Consider the following 22614-nt stretch of genomic DNA (forward strand, 5'->3'; position numbering starts at 1 on the left):
TCTCCCAGGCTGTGCTCAGCTCTGGGATTGCGCAGTGTTCCATAGAAGTGGTTACCCACTGCTTTAGAAAGTGAAATGTGTGCAGTTCTGTACTTGTATAAGTTTTTTGTGCTTATTAGCTAGGAACTGGTTTTGCAGCCACCGCAAGAATTGTGTGTCTGTTTGCTTTTCCTATAACGTAGTTTGGGTTTGGTATGAACTAAGATTGCCCATTAGCTTGGAGCTTTGGGAAATCATGTGCTTAGTATGACAAGCCCAGGCTTGTGACAGCTGGGCTGTAAGGATTCTTTTCTGTGATGGAAGGGCATGTCCCCAGGAAACACGCCAGGGAGCCTGAGAATATGGACACTGTTAGGGATGACTCAGGCTAAGGGAAACAAGGAGCTCGTGGCTCTAGCATGTTGCGATGCTAACACAAGTCTGCTAAATCTAAATGTTGAGCAAAAGGAATCTTTTATCAGTGCGACAGAACTTTCATTGTTGCTTTTTTTTTTTTTTTTTTTTTCCCTCTAGCAAGTGGCTCTGCAAGCTCTGTTAAACTAGCGTACAGCAAAAAGAATGCATTTCGGGATCAATTGTATACTGCTGTGGTAACTGCAAGAGATCATGGTTGAAGAGTGACTGCTGCATTAGGTTGTAGGATGCATTGACTAGTCCGTATGTCTAGAAATGACAATTCTCTTTTCCTTGAGATCTGAACAAGGCAGGAATTTCAGTGTGTTGGAAAATGATTCCAAAGGCAAATAGCATTTTTTATGCATATATACATACATAATACTGTCCACTGAGGGTACTGTTCTGCTTAGTCTGAAAAATCATACTGCGTGTTTTTCGTGGAGTATACAGTGTCCAATCTGGAATGAACAATTCTTCTTTCTCCTTAGACTCTGTTCTGCGTTGGCTACCTGGCAGATGCATTTATTTTTTTTTTCCTTTGTGGTTGAACGTTAGATGGCTGACAAACCTTGATTAAAGGACATAAATGCGCCACATGCAAAACCACAATGATTTCTTTGATTGCAGGGACCTTTTGGCCAGCTTGCATAAGGACTTGTGTTTAGAAGAGAACCTTTGGGCTCATCTGTATCTCCCTCCCCTCAAAGGGATGGCAGCCCGAGGACAGCTAGCATTCATCCTGACGCCAAGAGACTTCAAAGGAGGTAAGCGCCTCAGAAATGCTCCCCAGACAAAATACGCTCATCAGCCCTGCACCCCAGCGTGGTAATATTCTTCAGTACAGCATTACCATCTCCTAAAGGTTTTTGTTCATCACTCCTTCATGGAAATCTTTTGAGAACTCCGAGGCCTCATCAGCTGGTTGCAGCCCCATTAAGATTCGTGAAGATACACATCTCTGTCAGTAACCCTTGTCCATTTGTGCCCTCAGTGTAGGGCAAAAAGACACTTTATACTTCCTGGGTTTGTACTCAGATGTATGCTCACCTCCATCCCTTGTTTTGTCTTCCATATTTTGGATGAGATTCAAAACTTGAGCTTTTCTCAATTCACGATCCTTAAAGATAAAGTTGGGGGGAGGAGTGGGGATGAACACCAGATGCTTGCTCCACACAGTTTTAAAAGAAAAATACTTTTTGTTTTTAAATGGATCTCCAAATGATTAATTTCATACCCAGATATTTCCACCTAATTCTTTGTGTTTAGACTTCTAGAGAGCTTTACCTGAAGAAAGTTCTGTAGAAACAAAATGCTGCATTTCATTCTTCTATGAAATAGATCTTTTGGATTTTTTTTTCTGTCAGAGATGCCACCTAAATATAGCACAGCTGTCTTTATGTCTTTTTAAATCTGTATACAATTCTAAATGCCTATAGAATTATTATTTAGTAGGAAGATGAATTGAAAATGAACAGTTGTTTATCTTGGAATCAGAAATGTAAACACAATAATCCCACGTTAGCTGTTAGCTTTTTTATTTATTTTTATTTTTTATAAAAGCAAACTTTTCAGGGGTGACTTCTGCTCCACACCCCATCAGATCATTCATAGGAAAGCTGAGCTATAGATCTTGTTTTTCTTGTTCTTATTCCAGTAAACGTTATGTGAAACCCACTAACCCTCTAGCAATGTGGCTGGAAACATGAGGAGGAACGATCTTGCCAATTTTTTTTTTTCTTATGAGAATATTTGTGAGTAGAGTAGACCATTAGTAAAAATGAATTGTGTGTTTGCTGAGCAGATTTTGTCTAAGGGTGTGGATTTGGAGAGCATAGTTGACATTCAGACCTTTAAAGATGTATCTGTTCCTAATGTCCTGTATGACTGCAGGTACCCTGTGTAACAACTTTTGTCTTGTTTTCCTTTTTATGATTTGGGTATTTTTTTTTGGCTGTTAGTCTGACTTCTTTAAGCCTAGGCAAGAGCTTTCTGACTATGTAGAGCACTTCTAATAATTGCTACCTAGCTGGTTTTCTTATTGGGCTGTATTGTATAAATACAAAGGTTTGTAGGTTGTACCTTAAATATGTTAAGGTCATCCTATAAAATAATAACCCATCTAATTCTCTTCCAAAGATATGTAAGTGTAGATTTACCTATGGATTTTATGAAGAACTTGCAGCTCCTCCAGACGTAAAATGTTTATATGTCCTGGCAAAGTTGATAGATTAAATTAGCTTGGTTTTTGTTTATGTTCAACAATTGTTTGCTGTTTTTTTTTTTCCAAATGATCTTCTGTTGCAGTAATCAGCTTTCATAGTTTCACTGGAAAAAATTATTTTGTAATCTTCTACCTTTCGTATGTAAATATACTCGTCAACTGTAGGATTTTTTTTCTTAATATGTAGTCTTTCCACAATGTGTTACTTCTTCGCCCCTTCTGGTATTCAAAGAGGCAAAATATTCAAATATATATATATATATATATATATATATATATATAAATCAAATTGAATGAATGAAACTTTCACAACTGCTTTGTTTTTCCTTTTTCCTTTTTTTTTTTTTTTTTTTTTTCTTCTGGGAGTTATTCTAGCACTTTTTTTTTCTTAACAAGGTATTACTGAAAATGCAGAAATGAGCGGTACCACACTGAAGCTAGTGTAAATCTTAGCAAGTTCATTCTGTTCCTGTAAGACAAGCTAAAGAGAATCACAAATATATTTTTATTAATGGGTTACCCTCTCCTGGGAGTGGATGAGAAGGAAACAAAGGCATTTTTTATTTTCTTTGTTTGAGTAACTTTCTAAAGTCAGTGGAAGATGTTGCTTTATTTTTTTTTTAGGGTTAAGAATTGCTACACTGCTTTTTAGTTGTTGTTGAATATTCATTATAATAAAGTGAGAGACCTAGCTATATGCGGGAGGTGTTCTGTTGTTTGGAGGCTCTGGAATTCATGAAATACTTAAATCCCTTTCAAAGGCAAATCTAGTTATTCTTTTGTCTTTGTATTTTTTACTGGAGGAAACTGATGTTCAGAGCAATGCTTTTTTTTCTCTTTGGAGCCTGTCAATTGATAATAACATTTAGTCATTCATGTAAGAAGAAGAGTAAACTTTATCTGTGGTCTTCAGTAGTATACCAGATTATCTACTTCAGCATGACCAGATTTTTGCTTCAGCTTTCTTGATGAATAAATATCTTCATCTGTATTTCATAACATCTGCCTTTGGTCTTATAATTCAAAACCCCGAAGTGGGGAACACTAATTTCCAAGATTAGAGATGGACACTGCGGCTGTTTCGTGTTTCAATTGGTGTTCAGTTTCTTCACCTTTCTGAGAACACTGGACAGTCCTTGAAGACACTGTTCTAAGGCGTGGAACATCAGTTGTGACAGGATCATGAGGAGCAAAGGGGAGGGAGAGGACAGTTTATCCAGAGAGTATCTTTGGTGGCTAAGGCAATCTGTGTGACTTTAGTCTTGTTCTCTCATGAAATAGTGACTTTTGTTCTTCAAAGCCAACTTTCTCTTTTTTTTTTTATGCCATGTGATTTTCAGGTTCTTCAGGTATCAGCATCTTCATATAGATGGTGGTTTTTGGTTGTTTTTTCTCTTATTTTTTTAATGGAATCTGATGTTGTAAACAAATAACATCCCTCTTGATAAAATGATACACCAATCTGTACAAGCTTGTATTGTAGTAGGTGGAAATAGATGGAAGAATATTAGCAGATGAATAACTTGTCAAGGGAAATTTTTAGCGAAGGATTCAGTGAATGATGAAACTCAATAAGCTTGTTAGGAGGTTTTGGAATGATAGTGGAATTCCTTATTCCTCGTAATAAGGCTAGAGAGCTTTTTGCTTATCAGATATGCAAGAAAAACAGCAGTACTTATTGAGATTGTGTTTAAGAACAAACTATACTGTCTTCGAAAGGTGGTGTGAATAGGCGATGAAAGATTTTTATCTGGTTTTGTCTCCTGTGAAGACAGTTCCAAAAGCTTGTAAAAATGTTATAGCCCTTCTTGATAGCTGTTGTACAGCCACGGGAGCTAGATGTGGAGTGGTAGAATCGATTCGTCCATTTGTAGGGGGGAGAGCTTGATTATTTACTACTTAAACTTAACTGAATTGGGTGCCCATGGTATTCACCTTTTGGAGAAGCTGCAGTGTAAATAACTTTCTTTTGTGATCAGTGAATTCTATCCTTTGTCACATCCCTTTTATCTGTCAAAGAAGTTATTAAATGACATTGAGCAATCTAACTGGCATGTGGAAGTGCCGTTTGAAGTTTAACAGTGCGTTCCTTACCTTCTCTGTCCAAGGATCGTGTTCTGGAAAGAACGGCATGAAAGCAAATGGTGCGTTTTGCACTGTTAACATATGGTAACACCGGATCTAGTTCTGATTAGGTCTGAATTGAACCAGTAATATATATGGGTAATATTTATAACTAGTCTAGATATGACAGGAATTGAGGCCGTGAGGTGGAACTGTATGTATTTGTTGCCAAAACCATGCATTTGCTGAATAGCGTTGATATCTTTATGTATGTGCTGATAAATAACTCGCTTTTTGACAAACGGTACCTGTTCTAGCACTCATCTGTGGATCTAGAAATTGAACAGTCATCTAACAACAAGAAAGATTGCAAATCCTGATGAGTTTCAAGGATCTAATGGTGATACTTCATGTTATAGGTGCCTTCTCTCTAACAGTCTAGAAGAATAATTTTCTTGTATGTATATTCTTTTTTTCTAAAAGTTGTATGCTCTTGAGGAAAGGCATGTAAAATATTTTGGAGGTCTTGATACTTCTTGATAGATGTTTACAGATTTGAGAGGATGGCAAAATTTATTGTTGTTTGTGAAATGGTTTTAGCTTGTCTAAGAGAAGCAAGTGCCACAATTAGGTAAATACCATTTTCTGTTAGTGTATCAATGCATCATTTATGGCATCCTATTTTTTTTTCTATTGATCGGTACCTTATCTCTGCATATAAACTCACAGATGTCCATTTGAGTTAACACGGTAATGAGGATTCGTATGGCAGAGTGTGCCCGTTTTTCATCCTGTATAACAAGGCAGGGACTGCTACTGTGACCTGATGTTCAAAGGGGATGGTGAATGAGTAACAAGATGCCTGAAGTTGAACTTGATGAATGTGAGGAAATAGGATGTATTTGTTTGGTTAATCATCTCTTCCTCCTTTTATGAAGAGTGTTGGAGTGCCAGGTCTTTTCAGATTCATTTTAGACGGGTGGTTTTTGTACTTCTGTCTGTTTGGTGCACAACTTGTTTTGGGGCTGGGGGACAGTGAGAGCGCATCTTTGGCATTATGTGATTGTGCCACCTGGTGGTATAGTTGAGCATGGGCTTCAGATGCATAGTTAAAAACACAAGTGTGAAGTGTCTGTAAAATCCTTCTTTCCTTCCAAAACAAGGAGTTGGAGGACAAGGTAGATTAAAATAGGTGCATAAAGTGAGATCCATGATGACTGATCATGTTTTTTAAGTCGTGCATCTAAGAAATAGTATTTCTGTTTGGTATAGCTGTCAGACTGACCCTGGTGTTTATAAATGAGAAGTTAGCAAAAGACAAATCTCCATGAAGAGTGGTAACAACCTGTAGCAGGAATGCAACATAGAGAAGCTATCCTGTTGTATAGGTTGTGTATGTCAAGGTGCTTTTAATCTGGTTTCTAATGCTGGAGAATCAGTATGAAAATTAACACTAAATTTATACCATTATTGAAATATAAGTCTATCTCTCTGGCCCTTATGACTTCAGCATGTATATGAGTTAAACTGTTTTTCATTAAACAAAATATCATGCATCACATTGTGCTATGCATACCAGTTCTGTAACTAGTTTGTTTTTCCCAGATTAATTGAGGTTCTGTTCAGGGTATTTTGATACCTTCTGTCTTTTGATACTGTAGGTTTTTCTACTAATCCAATGATAGTAAAGCTTTTAGTATGTAGATCAATTTAATGTAGTTCTTATTTTGATTAGCAGATGTGTATTTCTATCAAATAGGTAACTTGTAGTTTGTGATTCCTTTTGACTTGTAATGACTGACATGTTAAAATGTTTGCAAATACAGATTATGAGTGGAATTTGCAGATCATTTGTCTCCAAAACAAACCAAGCCTTCAGTAAAAATATTTTATATTTATTTATTAAATACCCTTTATTCTGCTGCTAATTATGTACCATGAATTTAAGGTGGGAAATATTCTTGCAATAGGTGGAGGATTTTGTTTCACTTAAAAACAGACGGGCTCACGGTTGTGCAACTGTTTTCAAACTGCGTTAATTGACTTCCTTGTTCTAAGACTTCTGGCTAAATTCTGAAGTGCTGTACAGGTCAGCTGGTCCTTCACGTTCTTCTGGTCCTTCTTGTTCATGACGCTGTATTATCTTATACTCTGCAACCCCTCTTTCCCTCAAGAAAGGTGATTTAGATACATTTTCATCGTTACATACTTTGGTTTGGTTGCTTTAGGTTGTGGTGTTTTTATCCAGCTGCGCAGCTGAGTTCCACCACAACTGGTCTCTCACTCCCCCTCCTCAAAGGGAAGGGGGGGAGAAAATGCGATGGAAAGGGCTCAAGGGTTGAGATAAGGATGTGGAGATCACTCGGCAATTATTGTCACGGACAAAACAGACTTAGCAGAGGGAGGTTAATAAAATTTATTGCGTATTACTAACAAGCTAGAGAATTGAGAAACAAAGAAAACAAATGAAAACCACCTTCCCTCATCCACCCTCTCCTACTTCCTCCTCGTGAGCAGCACAGGGGAACAGGCAATGGGGGCAGCGGTCAGTCCCCAACGCTTCGTCTCCGCAGCTCCCTCACGGTCCCTCTCTGCCCCTGCTCCACGTGGGGTCCCTCCCACGGGATGCCGTCCTTCCCGAACTGAGCCTGCGGGGGCTGCCCACAGGCAGCAGCTCTTCGAGCACTGCTCCCACATGGCTCCGTACCACGGGGTCCATCCCCCAGGAGCAAACTGCTCCAGCACAGGTCCCCCACAGATGGGCGGCAGCTCCCCGCAGACCCCTGCTCCTGCGTGGGCTCCTCTCCACGGGCTGCAGCTCCGGCCCGGGGCCTGCTCCTGCAGGGGCTCTCCATGGGCCGCAGCCTCCTCCAGGCCACCTCCACCTGCTCCACCGGGGGCTCCTCCACGGGGGGGCTGCAGCGTGGGGATCTGCTCCCTGTGGGACCCATGGGCTGCAGGGGGACAGCCTGCTCCACCAGGGGCCTCTCCACAGGCTGCAGGGGAACTGCTGCTGCGTGCCTGGGGCACCTCCTGCCCTCCTGCTGCACGCACCTTGGGGGCTGCAGGGCTGCTTCTCTGATGTTTTCTCACTCCTGTCTCCCAGCTGCTGTTGCGCAGCAGTTCTTTCCTTTTCTCAACTCTGCTCTCCCAGAGGCCCAACCAGTGTTGCTCACAGGCTCAGCTCTGGCCAGCAGTGTTTCCCTTGGAGCCAGCTGGACCTGGCTCTGATCTGACATGGGGCGGCTGCTGGGCTCTGCTCACAAAGGCCATCCCTGTAGCCCCCCTTCTACCAAAAGCTTACCATATAGACCCAGTACATAGGTGAATCTCTCCTGTTTAATATCACACCGCAAAGAAACACACGTATACACACTAAAACACGCGTATTCCTGCTAAATACACAAACAAATACACAAAGCATCTCTGAAGCTAGTCTCCATGTTTGTTGAAATGGTTTTATTAGCTTCATAATGACTTCTAAAGAAACATTTTAATCTTGATTACTTATTTCTGTATATTTCTCGTACACTCTGATTTCTGTTCTGCTTTGGAGACTAGAGTTTTTTTTGGTGGATAGCTGGGGGGGAGTGGATGGTCCTTGATTTTACATGTTACGAGAAGTTCTTTACTTGTTATAACTGCACTTGTCTTAAAACTGTTTTCATGGTATATAAGTGAATTAATGGTGAATACTTCAGAAATAAAGCTGCTATTGTAAGGCTTTTGTGTGATTTTAGAGTTAGAAGTCCAACGGTAAGAAGAGCAACCTAGTTTGGAAAGGGTTCATAGAAACTCTGCATTTGTGAGAGAGCTTTTAGATTCCGAAACTGTTCCTTTGCCCAGTTTCATGGCATCAGAGAAAAAACCTCTTGTTCCTACGTTGAAAAAGGAAATGTACCGTGTGCCTTCAATTAATGTGCTCATCTAGAGAAATAGTAATCCTAAATTTGGCTTGATGACTCACCATGGCTCCACTGTACTTGGAAGAAAAATCAATGCTATGTTGGGACTGATGCTTAAAAGAAGACAATTGGTCTTACTTCAGATCTTACAATTGAACACTTAATGGTCCTAGTCTGAGTATGTAAGTGTAGCTTCTTTTTGCAAATGCGAGTGATTTTGTGTAAATATGTAATTATTAATCTAGGCTATAGAAGATTTAATGATTTTGGTGCTTTATTCAAAAGGAAAAATGGGGAATATGTGCTCAACAAAGAAAGAAGTACAGGCAAGAAAAATAATTTCAGCAGCTTTAAAAAGGAAAGCGACAGTAAGTTAGGGAATGTGAGGCATGCCAGAGATGCTTGTAAAGGAAGGGCAAGAGGAGGGAGGTTTGTTACTCTGGTGATGCCAAAGTGAGTTGACAGTGGTGCTCTACTTGTGTTTTGCTGTTGTTGCATGGCATAAAGTAAGTGTATACAAGTTACTGGCTCTAAAAATAAAATATGTATCAAGCAATTCGTTAAAACTGCTTCACCAAGAGCATTTAAAAATTTTTCTTGTTAAGCGGTGTGTGCAGATTTTAACTAAGAACGTCAAAGACTTCCAGTAAGGGTTAGTTGAAGATGCTGCTAAGATTCACTACAACAGTAGTTACCTCTTTGCAGGTATTTTGCATGAATGATGAAAACTTGAAATAAATACTGTCTTTGAGCAGTATTTCTGTGGCAAGGGGAAGGATGAACTATAGGGCCTTAAAGATCACTTTTAATCTGAGGCTACAAACGTAAAGGTGCCATAACTGTAATAGATAGCTACTGCTTAGCTTCAAACTGGGATATTGATACAGTTATGTGTCCTAACAGCATTTCCACATTTTACTGAATTTTAGATTTGTTTTAAAACTTTAGTATTCCTGAGTTTACTGGATTCATGGTTACTATATTGTAAATTCAGACATATGACCCTAAGCAGTTGATGATGAAAGCTTTAGGAGAAAAGGCTGAGCAAACGAGGGAAAAAAATGAAAAGATAAGTGATGATTTAAAAAAAAAAAAAGACTGACTTTTGTAATTTATTATTGTGTAACTTTATATTACACAATTGTGTACCTACACAATTAAACTTACGGTCTTTAATTATTTTTTTTAGTTATTTTATGCTACTTCTGGATTTCTAATTTGCAACTTGTTTTAAATAACTGTTTTCAAAGTTTTTTGATTCTGAGGCTGGGAAATTTAATATCTAGTTTTGTGAGAATTTCTCTGGGGAAATCGTTATATCTTAATTAAAGTTATTTCTCTAAACCCACAAGGTATTTGAGATAGAAAAAAGAAGATGCATCTCTTCTTGACTCCTTGTTTTTTTTTTCTTTTTTTGAGAGGATCAAGGGGTTCATTTGCCCTGCCTTTTTCTTTTCCACCCAGGCATTTGCATTGAAATAACAGGTAGTGAGTGATACAGCTGACACGTTTGTACTCAAGTTACTATTTGCAGACACATAAAATTGGAATACTTAGGGCATTTCATGCTGCTTTAGAAAAACAGTTTTGAGATGGAAGCAGGTGAGGTTTTTCATATGTAGAAAAATGTAAAATATACGTGATAATTTTGATTGTGCTGAGGAAGTCTTCTGAATGTGAAGTGACAGCAAGACACCTCTCAGAAGCATGCTTGTTCTGGAACTGTTAGAACCCAGAACATTTAAGGCAAAATCTGAGAAACTCTTAGCAGCAAAGTATATATTTCAGAATTGTTAAGGGATTCTTTCAAGATAAGCAGTAATTCTTGGAATGTCTGTGGTGTCTGCAAAATTAAGCATTATCCAGATGCTATATGTAGATAAGATAGATTGTATTTTAAAAATTACTTTTTTCCCTAAAAAAAAAAAAAAAGTTTTGGTCCTTTTAAAGTGTTTTTTAACAAGATTGTATGTTTGTCAAATACCATTGACTCCTGAAGAACAAGTATCTAAATTTAATTGGATCTCTGTGTTAAAAATAGTAGGTGATAAAGGAACTAATCCAAGATCTTACCTAACAATGGTACAGTGTGTGAAACTGGAGGTAGGTGGGGAGGGCTGTGTGCTGTTACCTACAGGAGATATGTTACTGTAAGGTGGATGGATTTGATGCTTCTCTTTGAGTGCCTGAGAATAAAATACTGCAAACAGCAGAGAGAAGTGACTGGATCCAGTCTCTTTCACAGTGTATTGTATATATTGTATTAAACACTCCTGTAATATGTATCAAATCTTTCCTTGAGAATATAGTAGCTTGATTTTTTTCTTTAGCTTTTATTTTACTATCTAAAGCTAACAAATGGCAGTAGTTATCTTAAATAATTCTTATTCTGTATCTTACTAGTTTGCTTCATCTTTCTTGAACATAGTTGTCCAAAATTCTGTACCCTATATTAGATACATGAACATTAGTGGAGAAAATTTACCTGTATTCTTCCTTAGGTCAGAGACAGATAAGTTGTGGGTTACCTTTCAAGAAGCTGAAACAATGCAGAGATGCTAAGAGTAAATTTTAAATGAAATTCAACCTAGACAGGAGTCAGGTTATTCAAGAAAATATTTGCAGTATCTGTACGAATAAAGATAATCGATAAAATCAAGACATTTTATACTAAGGAAAGGAGATCTACTGTATGTGTTTATTTGGTATTTTGAATGTTTATAATCAGAATTTTTAAATGTATGAGTTTATAGTCCTCCGCTTTCACTGAGTGTCCCGTCTCTTTCATGCCTCAGCAAATACTTTTCAAAATATACTCAGGAGGGTGATAAGAACAAGTAGGTGGGTGGCTCCTGCAGGTTAATAGATAAGTGAACTCAGAGCTTCAGAGTATTTTTCCAGTCTTGGTTCTAGTCTTTCTTGTTTCCTAGTTCTGAAGCTTTGACCATTGGATTAGACACTGAAGATGTTCTTTATATTTTCAGCATAAAGGCAAGAGGTGTCCTGCTACATGACTGTTTGGCAGGAATTAAAGAGAAATCTCTTCTTGCCTGGTTACAATCCGTATTATAGTAGTATTAGTGTCAGGGCACAAAGGAGGTACCATGAAATGAACTTGAGTTTGATGTTAAAGAGTATGCATCAGTTATTTAGAAGCAATCAGCTTCCAGTGTCTGCACTCTTACCTACTGGTAAATGTAAAGTAGCTTTTCTCCTGTCGATTTAGATGAACAGAATTTTTATTTTATTTTTTTTGAGCACACATAGTTGCATAAATAGTTTGTGGCAGACTAAATTAATTTCACATCAGATGGAACTAAAAATAATATCACATCTTAAAGAGTAATCCAAAGGTGTTTTAGAGGAACAGCTAAACATTTACAGTAATTTAAAAGAGTAGATTCTTCAGCAAAAGGAATGGAATGATTCCCATTATAACTTAATGATAACTGATTTTTTAAAACTTAACGTGTTTTCTGTTGTTGTTTTTTGTTTTGCAGGATACAAAGTTATGGATAATAATGGAATATCTGGGTGGAGGCTCTGCTCTTGATCTAGTAAGTAAATTTTATATGATTTTTGTTACTTTACCTCACATACTTAATTTTCGTTTGCTATAATTTTGGAAACGGTAGTGGTATCATTTGTGTTTGATACTCTTTTTTTGTAATAATAGCAGAAAATTATGGTCTTACAAGTAGTGTAATTATGACTTTCTAAGTTGGAAGGTAGCATAACCAGATGCCTTAAACAAAACATTTTGTTTTAATTTGGATATTCCAGTAAAGGAGAAAAAAATGCTTGTCAATGCCAGGAAAATATTATTTTCCATGAGGCATGACTGATTATTTATAGAGATGGTAGGGAACTAAGCAACCTAATATTGGAAGCAGGATATAAACATTTTCGAATGCTGATCTTCAGTCAACCCGAGAACACTAAAGGCTGAAAACAGTATTTTCTGTCTCGTAATTCTCCTAACACAATTCTCCCTGGTTGTGTTAAGAAAGAAGAGAAAAAAAGCACAACCTTATAAATTGCAAATTTAGTGAACCGTATCCGTTCCATTTCTCTTCTCCTTCAAAGAGTGCTGTATCTAAACCTCCAAGGAGATCTGCTTACCAAAGAATGGTTATAGAGATAGTTCAATATGTTTGAAAGACTAGATTAATTGCACCAGGTAAATTGACAAAATAATTGCCCAATTTTGAATCATAATTCAAAAGGTTCAATGTAGATTACATTTTCCTGGACTGGATGCTGGCAATTCACTTCAGCCATCTAAAAGATAAAAAATCACATGCAGTATTGTATTTTTATTGTGGATTTTGAAAATAATACTATAAAAATGAGAATGCATGTTTTGAGTACATGCAGATTATCATACCAACTGAGACTGACTGTTTGCAGCACAGTTTGTTGTTCTCACCTGGGATAACTAATAAATGCTTGAAGAAAGAGTAGAAGTATAAATGCCTGTGTGGCAGTCTGCTGCTGACATCCTGAGAATGAGAGGAGAGGAGAGGCTGGTAAACGCAGACTTCTTGCAGTTGAGCTGCTATACTTTAATTGGGATTACCTTTTTGAACCCATTTATACCTTTAGTTTCCATATCCTCTAAGAAGGAATTCTATGGTTATGTAGAAATATATAATGTTCCTAATAAAAATATGCTAGAAAAGAAGTTTGTTTGTTGTTCTGATAGTTTTGTTCTGACAGAAAAGCATTTTGAATTCACGTCCTGCTGCATGTTTTCCTAGCTCTAACACGTACATTATGGTTCTCAGCTGGAATCCAGCACGAGAATTGGCACACTTTATCTTGCTTCTACACAAAGCAAGGCTGCATGGGGACCTCAAATTCCGTGGTTGAAGTGTATGCATGACTTACTAGCCTGGTGCCTTCCGTGCTTGAATACACAGGCTATTTTCAAAGTCACACCTTGCAAGAGAAAGTGCACTTAAAGCCATTACACGTACGTTGGCTCTCCATTTTAATAGGCTTGTGGTGAAGGTAGAGGCACCAGTATTCTAAGTCACAGCCTGTTTGCACAACTTTCTGGTCATTTGCGTAAGCTAACATCTGACAGAAGAGTTCCCACTGTTAGATGTAATGTGTCATGGTCGCCAAGTCTTGACCTGGCATTTGCAGCCTAGCAAAGCCTTGAGAATGTCTTTTGGGCTTCAGGGAGTGGCAGCAGCACGTATATGCCTATTTGTTGCTCTCATAAGAACAGAATGTTAGTTTTACTGAGATAATATCAATGCTGAGATGAACAATTTATGAGGATGTTTTCAAAGCTAGAGAAAAGCAAAAAAGGCTTGAAAGCAAGGCTACAAAGATTAAAAACAAATAATACGTTGTCGGGATTACCTGAAATCTTACCTCTTTTCCTGCTTACTAGGTGAGGATTTCTGATGGATGTAGTATTTTATTTTTATCTGAAATGTTTTTCAGTGGCAGTTCTTGTGGGGTAGCCTAGAATACTGGAGTAGAACCATAGGATATCCTGAGTTGGAAGGGACCCACGAGGGTCATCGAGTGCAACTCCTGGCTCCACACAGGACCAGCCAAAAATCAGACCATGTGTCTGAGAGCGTTGTCCAAACACATTAACTCCATCAGGCTCGGTGCTGTGACCTCTGCCCTGGGGAGCCTGTCCCAGTGCCCGACCACCCTCTGGGCGCGGAACCTTTTCCTAACACCCAGCCTGACCCTCCCCTATCCCAGCTCCATGCCGTTCCCTCGGGTCCTGTCACTGTCCCCAGAGAGCAGAGATAGACATGTCCTGCTCTGCACCCCTTCTTGAGAGTATTTTCAATATTGTTCTCCAAGTCTGTGTTCCTCTCAAAATGCCCTTACTGGTTAGGAAGCCTGTTTCAGGTAGTGACCTTTCCTCTATCACTTTAAAGTTAGTGGCACACTCAGTTGCAGAATTCATCTCAGATGTAGAGAGCTGTGAGATATCCTCCCCCTGCTGTCTCTTCTCAGAATGAAATTACTCAGAACTGCTCATTCTAATGATTTGCAGACTTATGCCTTCAATTTTATGTGGTAAAAATAACTTTTTAAATAGACAGTGCTTTGTCAGCCTAGAGTTTTGAGTTGCGTTTTGGGGAGCTTCACAAAATCTCATCTAACATAGTAATGTTGGGTAAGATGGCTGATGTGGCACCTTAAATGCCTTTGTTTCCTTCTCAGGCTTTGAGATTCGGGTCCATATAGGGCCTGTAGACTTGCACATCCAAATTTATTGTAACCTTAATAAGAAGATTATAATGTAGATGCTTTTCAAAGACTGTGTATATCTATGACTTGACCACAAAGCAATAACTTGATAACTTGAAATTGTGTCTTTATGGAGCATTTAACAAACTTTTAAAAGCATTGTAGATAACTTAAATATTTGTTCTTCACAAGACAACTTAGTTTAGAACTATGTATTTTCTTGAGGGTATTGTGGATTGTATCTCGTGTTACAAAGTTAGCAAACGGGAAGTTTTGAGGTGTGGCAGAAAGATTTCTTTCATGCTCAGTTCTATTTCTGGTCTCTCCATTTCTCCTTTTATACACACACACAAATATTTCTTTTGTCTCCTAGTTAGAACCTGGCTCCCTTGATGAAACCCAGATTGCCACAATACTGAGAGAGATACTCAAAGGACTTGATTACTTACATTCAGAAAAGAAAATCCACAGAGATATTAAAGGTAAATTGTTTTTATTTGTATCATGATAGTTGAAATTAAGAGATGTGATTTTGCAAGAGTCTTCATTTATACTGCATGAGCTCTTCTAACACTATTTCCTCTTCCTTATTCTAGCGGCTAATGTATTGCTCTCTGAACAAGGAGAGGTAAAACTGGCAGATTTTGGAGTAGCAGGACAACTAACAGATACACAAATAAAGAGGAATACCTTTGTGGGAACACCATTTTGGATGGCACCTGAAGTCATAAAGCAATCTGCATATGATTCAAAGGTAAAAGACATTGGATTTTATTTTTCATTTTTTGTGGAGGAAGGTCATTAACAGTAGAGGGTTACAAACACGTGAGGGGAAAAAACCAAAGTGTTCGTGCACGCATAAACGTATATGAACTTGATTTTTGTACATAAACATACATGCTCCATCTGTGACTGAAAGTCTGGCAGAAGAAAATTACTGATTTATATAGCTTTAACACATTTTTCTTGAGGAACTGAGATTCAGAAGGAAGTGGAAATAACAACTCTCAGTTGCTAATACAAAGAACCTTCTTCACAGGTGATATTTTTCTTTCATAACCAAGAAAAAGCTTTCCTACCAGAGGAAATGTACTCACAATTACACTCAGAATTGAGGAGAACTTATCTTAATAACAGCATTATCAGCTAAGTTGAACTCAAAGCTCATTTACGTATGTAATCCTCTGCATTCAGTGTGAGATGGTGGTTCTGTGACATGGGCTAACAAGGCATCATTTCATAAATTCAATGGTATGCTAATTAACTCAGATTTTTTCCGTGTTGACTTACAAAATTAAGTAACTACACTCTTAATAATAGAATACTGTCTGAACAAGGAAGGAGGAGTCTGTTTTTAGTAATGCTATGTAGCTATCAGCCTGTAGTCCTGTGTGAGTTGGTCAGAGATAACCTGGGATATCAACAGAGCAGAGACAGAGTGGATTAGAGGGTCACATAATAAGGACAGTAGTGATAAATGAATTCTTTACTCTATCCAGTACCTGGAAATGGATCTTGAAAACCAAAACTTGAATGTACTTAATTGATACCTTGTCCTTGTTTGGAACAGAGATTTTTGGTAGCTCCTTGCTACCAAAGCCTTGCCACGTAAACCCAATATGCTATTTCACCAGAACGTAAGGTATTAGGATGCGTTACTTCGGGCAGATTTGACAATAGGGTTTGGAGCTAGGGAGATTACATTTCCTGGAAGGAATAGACCATTTTGATGATGAAAATCAATGAAACAAATATATCTACCCTAAAACAAGAGTCTGCATGTTGTGACATCCAGTAAAAACGTGAATCCAACTCATCACTGAAATTAAATGGTACCGGATCTAGCATTGATCTCCGCAGCGTTATTTGACTCGTCCCTCTAACTTGTCAGTAAGCCTTTGGATTGGCATTTTGTATGAGCATGACTTTAGAGAGGTTTCATTTACAGCAGGCTTTCTTGGCCTACAAGACATGTCTTTCAGGAGGTTTACAAAGCAGATCTGGTAGAAAAACACTTTCCATGTCTCAGAAGCTACTTGGACCAAGTACTTAACTGGTTAAAATATTGGGGTGAAAAAATTGCATGATATTGTTCTAGATTGTGTTTCACTAGTCTGTGAAAAGAATGATACATGAGGCAGTTTTAAACCCCAGGAAAATTATAATCTAATTTATTCAATTTCTTGTAGATGTCCTGGCAAATGCTTATTGAATAAAAGTGTTTTCTGCATGTTATGACATCTTTATCACGCTGTTGAGTCCTGCCTCATACATAAATAGTAAACTTGAATATAGTTGGCAAAGTGCTAGTTTATAACAACTCTACCATTATTTTAAAAGAATTTGTTAGTTACAACTGATTTTGAATGTTTAAAAATTTTCAAACTCTTACTAGAACTGCTTTATGCTGTAGAGTAAAAACAACTGATGAACTCTGTCCTTTATTTTATGTGGTTAACCACATAATCAGACTATGTTAATAAGAACAATTTACGTATGAAGTGATTTACAGTAAAGTTTTAAAATCTACCTTTGCTAGCAACATTGTTTCCTCTTTCTCCAACTTAATCTTAAAATGATTATTTCTTACAGGCAGATATCTGGTCATTAGGCATAACAGCTATAGAACTTGCGAAAGGAGAACCACCTCATTCAGAATTACATCCAATGAAGGTTTTGTTCCTCATTCCTAAGAACAATCCACCAACGTTGGAAGGAAACTTCAGTAAATCCCTCAAAGAATTTGTAGAGGCCTGCTTGAACAAGGACCCAAGCTTTGTGAGTTTCAGCTGTTTTTCAATATGTCATAAAGAACTTGACTGATTTATATGAATTCTCTATGGGAAAAAAAGTTTACAGGAGTTTAAAGGGGGAATCTTTATTAGTGACTTATAGGGAAAGATTAACTGGAAGTTGCAACTTGCCCTTTTAAGGTTCAGTTACTTTTTCCTTTACTGATAACAACAGTATTTATTTACCACTCTGTTTTTTAAAAAATGAATGGACTGTAAGCTTACTTCATGCAGAAGTTACTCTTTCAAAATGGACAAAGCATTTTGAGATGCACAGGCAGAGTAGGACAGGTAAGGAAATAGCCCACCCACAGATAAACTTGATAAGATTTTATCAAAAGATTTGTACATACATTTATATATATATATGTATGTATGTATATATATTACAGATGGGATTCAGAATAAAGTTGAAAACTGAGAAATCCTTGAACAAATAATTACAGTTTTTTAAGGAGGCAAACATACTTCTGCTGTGCCTAACCTTAATGCAGAAACTGGTTTAAAAGGGAGAGATTTTCTTGTGAATATTTGTTTTTATATATGAAGTTTAAGAGCTAGGTTGGTAAAGCACTATGTAAACTCTTCAGAAAGCTTTAAAGTGGAGGCAACAATTCTAATAACCGTAGGGATGTTGGAAAACTCTGCTGTGAGTTATAACCCCAGGCTCCGCTACATTTGAACGTCAAAGGAAATTAATTTAATATATTGTTTTGGCACTTCTGTAAAGTTTTATGATAAGTCTCTACATAAGAAGAAGTGTAATTCAGCATTTATGGAGTGGGGCAGCATATTCACCAGCATCTTAATGTTTGTTTGTATATACTGTATGTCTTTATAAATACTTATTTGCATCAAGATTGGCCTGGTTTTCTTAACCTTTTTATAGTGAGTCATTTTAACACTTTCAAATACTTTTTTTTTTTTAAGAGACCTACTGCAAAGGAACTCTTAAAACACAAATTTATTTTACGAAATGCAAAGAAAACTTCCTACCTGACTGAGCTTATTGATAGGCACAAGAGGTGGAAATCTGAACAAAGTCACGATGACTCCAGCTCTGATGACTCAGATACGTAAGTCTGACAAATTTGTAAAATATTCTTTGTAAATAAAGAGGCAAGTAGTTATTTCTAGCACATATATTCCTATGTTCTGTTATTTATTTGCAGATTTTCAGGTTAGCAGCCTTGGTAAGCTAATGAAATCTTAATTTCAGTGTTGTAAGGGATTTTATGCAAATAACCACTGAAAATAATTGTCCTGGCCCATTCTTTACTACCTTCTCTTTTATGTAAGGTCTAGGGTCTTTTCTAGACAGAAGGCCAGCTGTGCTTCTGTCCTGTGAGCAAAAGTTAGGCCTCACCCTGCACAACCAGCTAGCAGTGTACCTGTGCACTGTGCTGTGCATGCATGTGGCCATGTAAGGAGAGGAGTTGTCTCCTTGGTGGCAGGTTGGCCTTCATTTTGGCCACCTGCAGTAAGCAAGCAGAAGCATATCCTTCTATGTAAGAGAGGGTTAGTGGTATAATGCTCCTATGATAATGGGGATTTGGAACCGAAATGCTTGCTGAGTGCTTATGACACAATTTAGCATAATATCTGAGCTTGTTTTCCCCTCTGCTTCCACAGCAGCCCTTGTATTAGACGTGATAAAAGGGTGAATTGATTTGACGGGCTGATCCAATGGAGTGCTAACTTTCCAAATCGATCAGCTCACCAGAGCTAATCATAGATGGAAAGCAGATCTGCGCCTTTCCATGGCAGACAGTTCTATGTGACTTCAGGCAGAGATGCTGAAGGATTTTCTTATGCTGATCATATGCTTTTTGGCTTGGTAGGGCACTATAAATACTTTTCATACAGTATCCACAAGGTGCTATTCTAATTGGTGGTTTTCTTGCAGATCACTCTAATTCACAGCTCATAAAGAAATGAGCTTAGAGAAGGAGATTTATTATAGTGCAAAGTGAAATGTAACACTGTGATGGGTTTTTCTCAGCATAAATATTATTCTCCTTTCGAATTCCCGGGAGTTAAAGAAAAAAACTAGTTTACTACGCCATCCACAAAAAAATGTGGCAAAAGATTTATTTCTGGCAATATAATATGTTAAATCCATGCTGTGTCCCTACTTTTTTTAGCTGAATATTTTGAATCAGGAAGAAATCAGTCAGTTCATCCCCAACCTCAATAGCAAGGCATCACAGAAGCATAGACTGGTTTGGGTTGGAAGGGACCCTAAAGATCACCCAGTTCCAGCCCCCCTGCCATGAGCAGGGATGCCACCTACCTGACCAGGCTGCCCAAAGCCCAATCCAGCCTGGCCTCGAACACCTCCGGGGATGGGGCATCCACAGCTTCACTGGGCAGCCCGTGCCAGTGCCTCACCACCCTCACAGTGAAGAATTTCCTCCTAACCTCTAATCAAATCTTCCCTCTTTTGGTTTAAAATCATTCCGCCTTGTCCTATCACTATCTGCCTGTGTAAAACGTCACCCTTCGTCTTTTCTTTAAGCTTTGTGAAGAACTAAAAGGCTGCAGTAAACTCTCCCCTGAGTCCTCTTATCTCCAGGCTGAACACCCCCAGCTCTCTCAGCCTTTTTTCACAGGAGAGGTGCTCCAGCCCTCTGATCAACTTCGTGGCCCCCCTCTGGACCCGCTCTAACAGCCCCACGTCCTCCTTGTGCTGGGGCCCCAGCCCTGGACGCAGCACTCCAGGCGGGGCCTGACCAGGGCAGAGCAGAGGGGCACGATCCCCTCCCTCCCCTGCTGGCCACCCCTCTGGTGGTGCAGCCCAGGACGCAGTTGGCCTGCTGGGCTGCAGGCACACGCTGCTGGCTCGTGTGGAGCTTTTTGTCCACCAGCACCCCCAAGTCCTTCTCCGCAGGGCTGCTCCCAGTGAGTTCTTCTCCCAGGCTGTGCTCAGCTCTGGGATTGCCCCGACCCAGGTGCTGCACCTTTGTTGAACCTCCTGAGGTTCACTTGTGCCCACTTCTCAAGCTTGTCCAGGTCCCTTTGGATGGCATCCCTTCCTTCTGCTCTATTAACTCAGCTTGGTGTCATCTGGAAACTTGCTGAGGGTGCCCTCAATCCCACTGCCTATGTCACTGATAAAGATACTAAACGGCACCGGTGCCAAGACAGACCCCTGAGGGACACCGCTCATCGCTGGCCTCCACCTGGACATAGAGACATTGGCCATGTGGCCAGGTGTCCTGTGGGACTTCTACAACGATATTCTAAGCTATTGTCTTAGCTGTTTTTCTAGGAAAAAAAGTGGATTATTTCTTCTGGTTTTTTTCCATGTCTTCTGTTAGCTATTTGAGATACTACGCTAAAGCCAATTTCACATAGAAATAATACACTTCATGTTGTTTGTTTATGTAACTTGGAAAGTTATTTTCAATCTTCTGATGTCTCTATTTCTTTTTGAAGTTAATTTAGCATTTAGTTAAGTATCGTAGTATTTTCTATTATAAAAGCTATTAATTTCCCCAAAAGATAAGTTGTATTACTTTTCACAATTGTCCTTATTTTCATTGGTTTGCACAATAGAATCCTGATTTTGGTCTTGAATGGAAGTTTTAAGTTGAAGGAACATGAACAATAATCCTTTTTTTTTTTTTTTTTTTTTTTCCTTTCCTCACAGTGAGCCAGATGGCCAGGCTTCAGGTGGGAGTGATTCAGGAGAGTGGATCTTTACAATAAGAGAAAAGGACCCCAAGAATCTAGAGAATGGAGCAGCCCAGCCTTTGGAGTTTCAAAGAAATAAGGTGCTCAAAGTGTTTATTGTATTGTAAAAGGAGATAATAGTTGCTTTAATAATTTAGTGGGGTGATTTAGTCTATTTTTTTATGACTCTGAAAGCATTTAAATTGTAAAACTTTTTGTAAATATCAGCATGCGTATGATTTGGTGAATGCTTGGTAGGATTTTTTTTTTCTTCATAATTTTGAGTTTGCAGATATTTGAGTGCCAGAGCCTTAAACTTCAGTTCAGCCTCCATTCTCCGCAGTGCTTTGGAATAAAGCACCGTGTTGCAAGATGATTTACATATTCATATATACATAGAAACACATTTTTCATGAAGTGTGGCATGTTGGAACTATTTTTTTCCCCACTGATTAGAAACAGAATGCAATGAAGATGCTTCTTTTCAGAAATTAAATTGTTCCAAATTTTTTTTTTCTAAGGAAAAGGACATCCCAAAGAGGCCTCTATCCCAATGCCTGTCTACAGTTATATCGCCTTTATTCGCAGAGGTGAGTTATTGCTTTAAAGCTTAAGCAATTCTGTGATTTATATCTCTGAAAAAAAAAGGATGGAAGGGTTTCTACAAAGGTTTCTAGAACCGATTTAGAACTTACTATGTTAGTTTTATCTGTAGCCGTTGCTTTCATGTTGGTCAGTGAAGATCTTAGTTTAGCTTCCAACAGTGGTACTTAAACGTTGTAGCAACATCACCCATACTAAAGCAATAGCTTGCTTGCAAGCTAACAGCTGAAAACAATGAATATGAAAAATTGAAAGGTAAGTAAATATTTGGATTAGAGCGTTCCTATTTATTTATTTTTTATTTTGACACTGCTTTATCTCTTTACTATTTTATGTATCATTTTATCTGTTACAAAATTTAAGCTTTTCACTGTTCCAATATTTGGCTGCAGCCCAGCCCAGCAAGAATTTAACTTTTGAATTTCAGATTGAAAACTGTATTTTGTTTCCATTCTGAATTTTATATTGCTTTATATTTGTTTTTCCAAATACTAAGATAAATAAAAATCATATGAAGGGCAAGATATTTATTTATATGTGATTATTTACAAGTGTTGATAGAACTCTATCTTAAAACCAAGCAAAACAAACAAAAAAACCCCTGCCCTCTCGCCCTATCTTTGCTATGAAAGATTTTATTTAAATAATGCTTTCAACCATTGTAACCATTACAGAAATAAAGTTGTTCTAATGAAAATGCTGTCTTAATTTTGTTCTAATGAATGAAATC

General features: G+C 38.2%; 1 protein-coding gene across 2 annotated transcripts in view; it reads left to right on the plus strand.

Annotated features, from left to right (window-relative positions):
* STK24 (serine/threonine kinase 24) overlaps nt 1-22614 on the plus strand; it is a 53088-nt gene that overhangs the window by 23948 nt on the left and 6526 nt on the right. For both annotated transcript variants that reach the window (XM_040538397.1, XM_040538388.1), the window contains exons 3-9: nt 12087-12143; nt 15188-15296; nt 15411-15568; nt 17407-17592; nt 18537-18682; nt 21259-21382; nt 21803-21871. In XM_040538397.1, the coding sequence (XP_040394331.1) occupies nt 12087-12143; nt 15188-15296; nt 15411-15568; nt 17407-17592; nt 18537-18682; nt 21259-21382; nt 21803-21871 (849 nt within the window). The remainder of the gene's footprint in view (nt 1-12086; nt 12144-15187; nt 15297-15410; nt 15569-17406; nt 17593-18536; nt 18683-21258; nt 21383-21802; nt 21872-22614) is intronic.

This window comes from Cygnus olor, chromosome 1 (genome assembly GCF_009769625.2).
Source record: "Cygnus olor isolate bCygOlo1 chromosome 1, bCygOlo1.pri.v2, whole genome shotgun sequence".
Lineage (NCBI taxonomy): Eukaryota > Metazoa > Chordata > Aves > Anseriformes > Anatidae > Cygnus > Cygnus olor.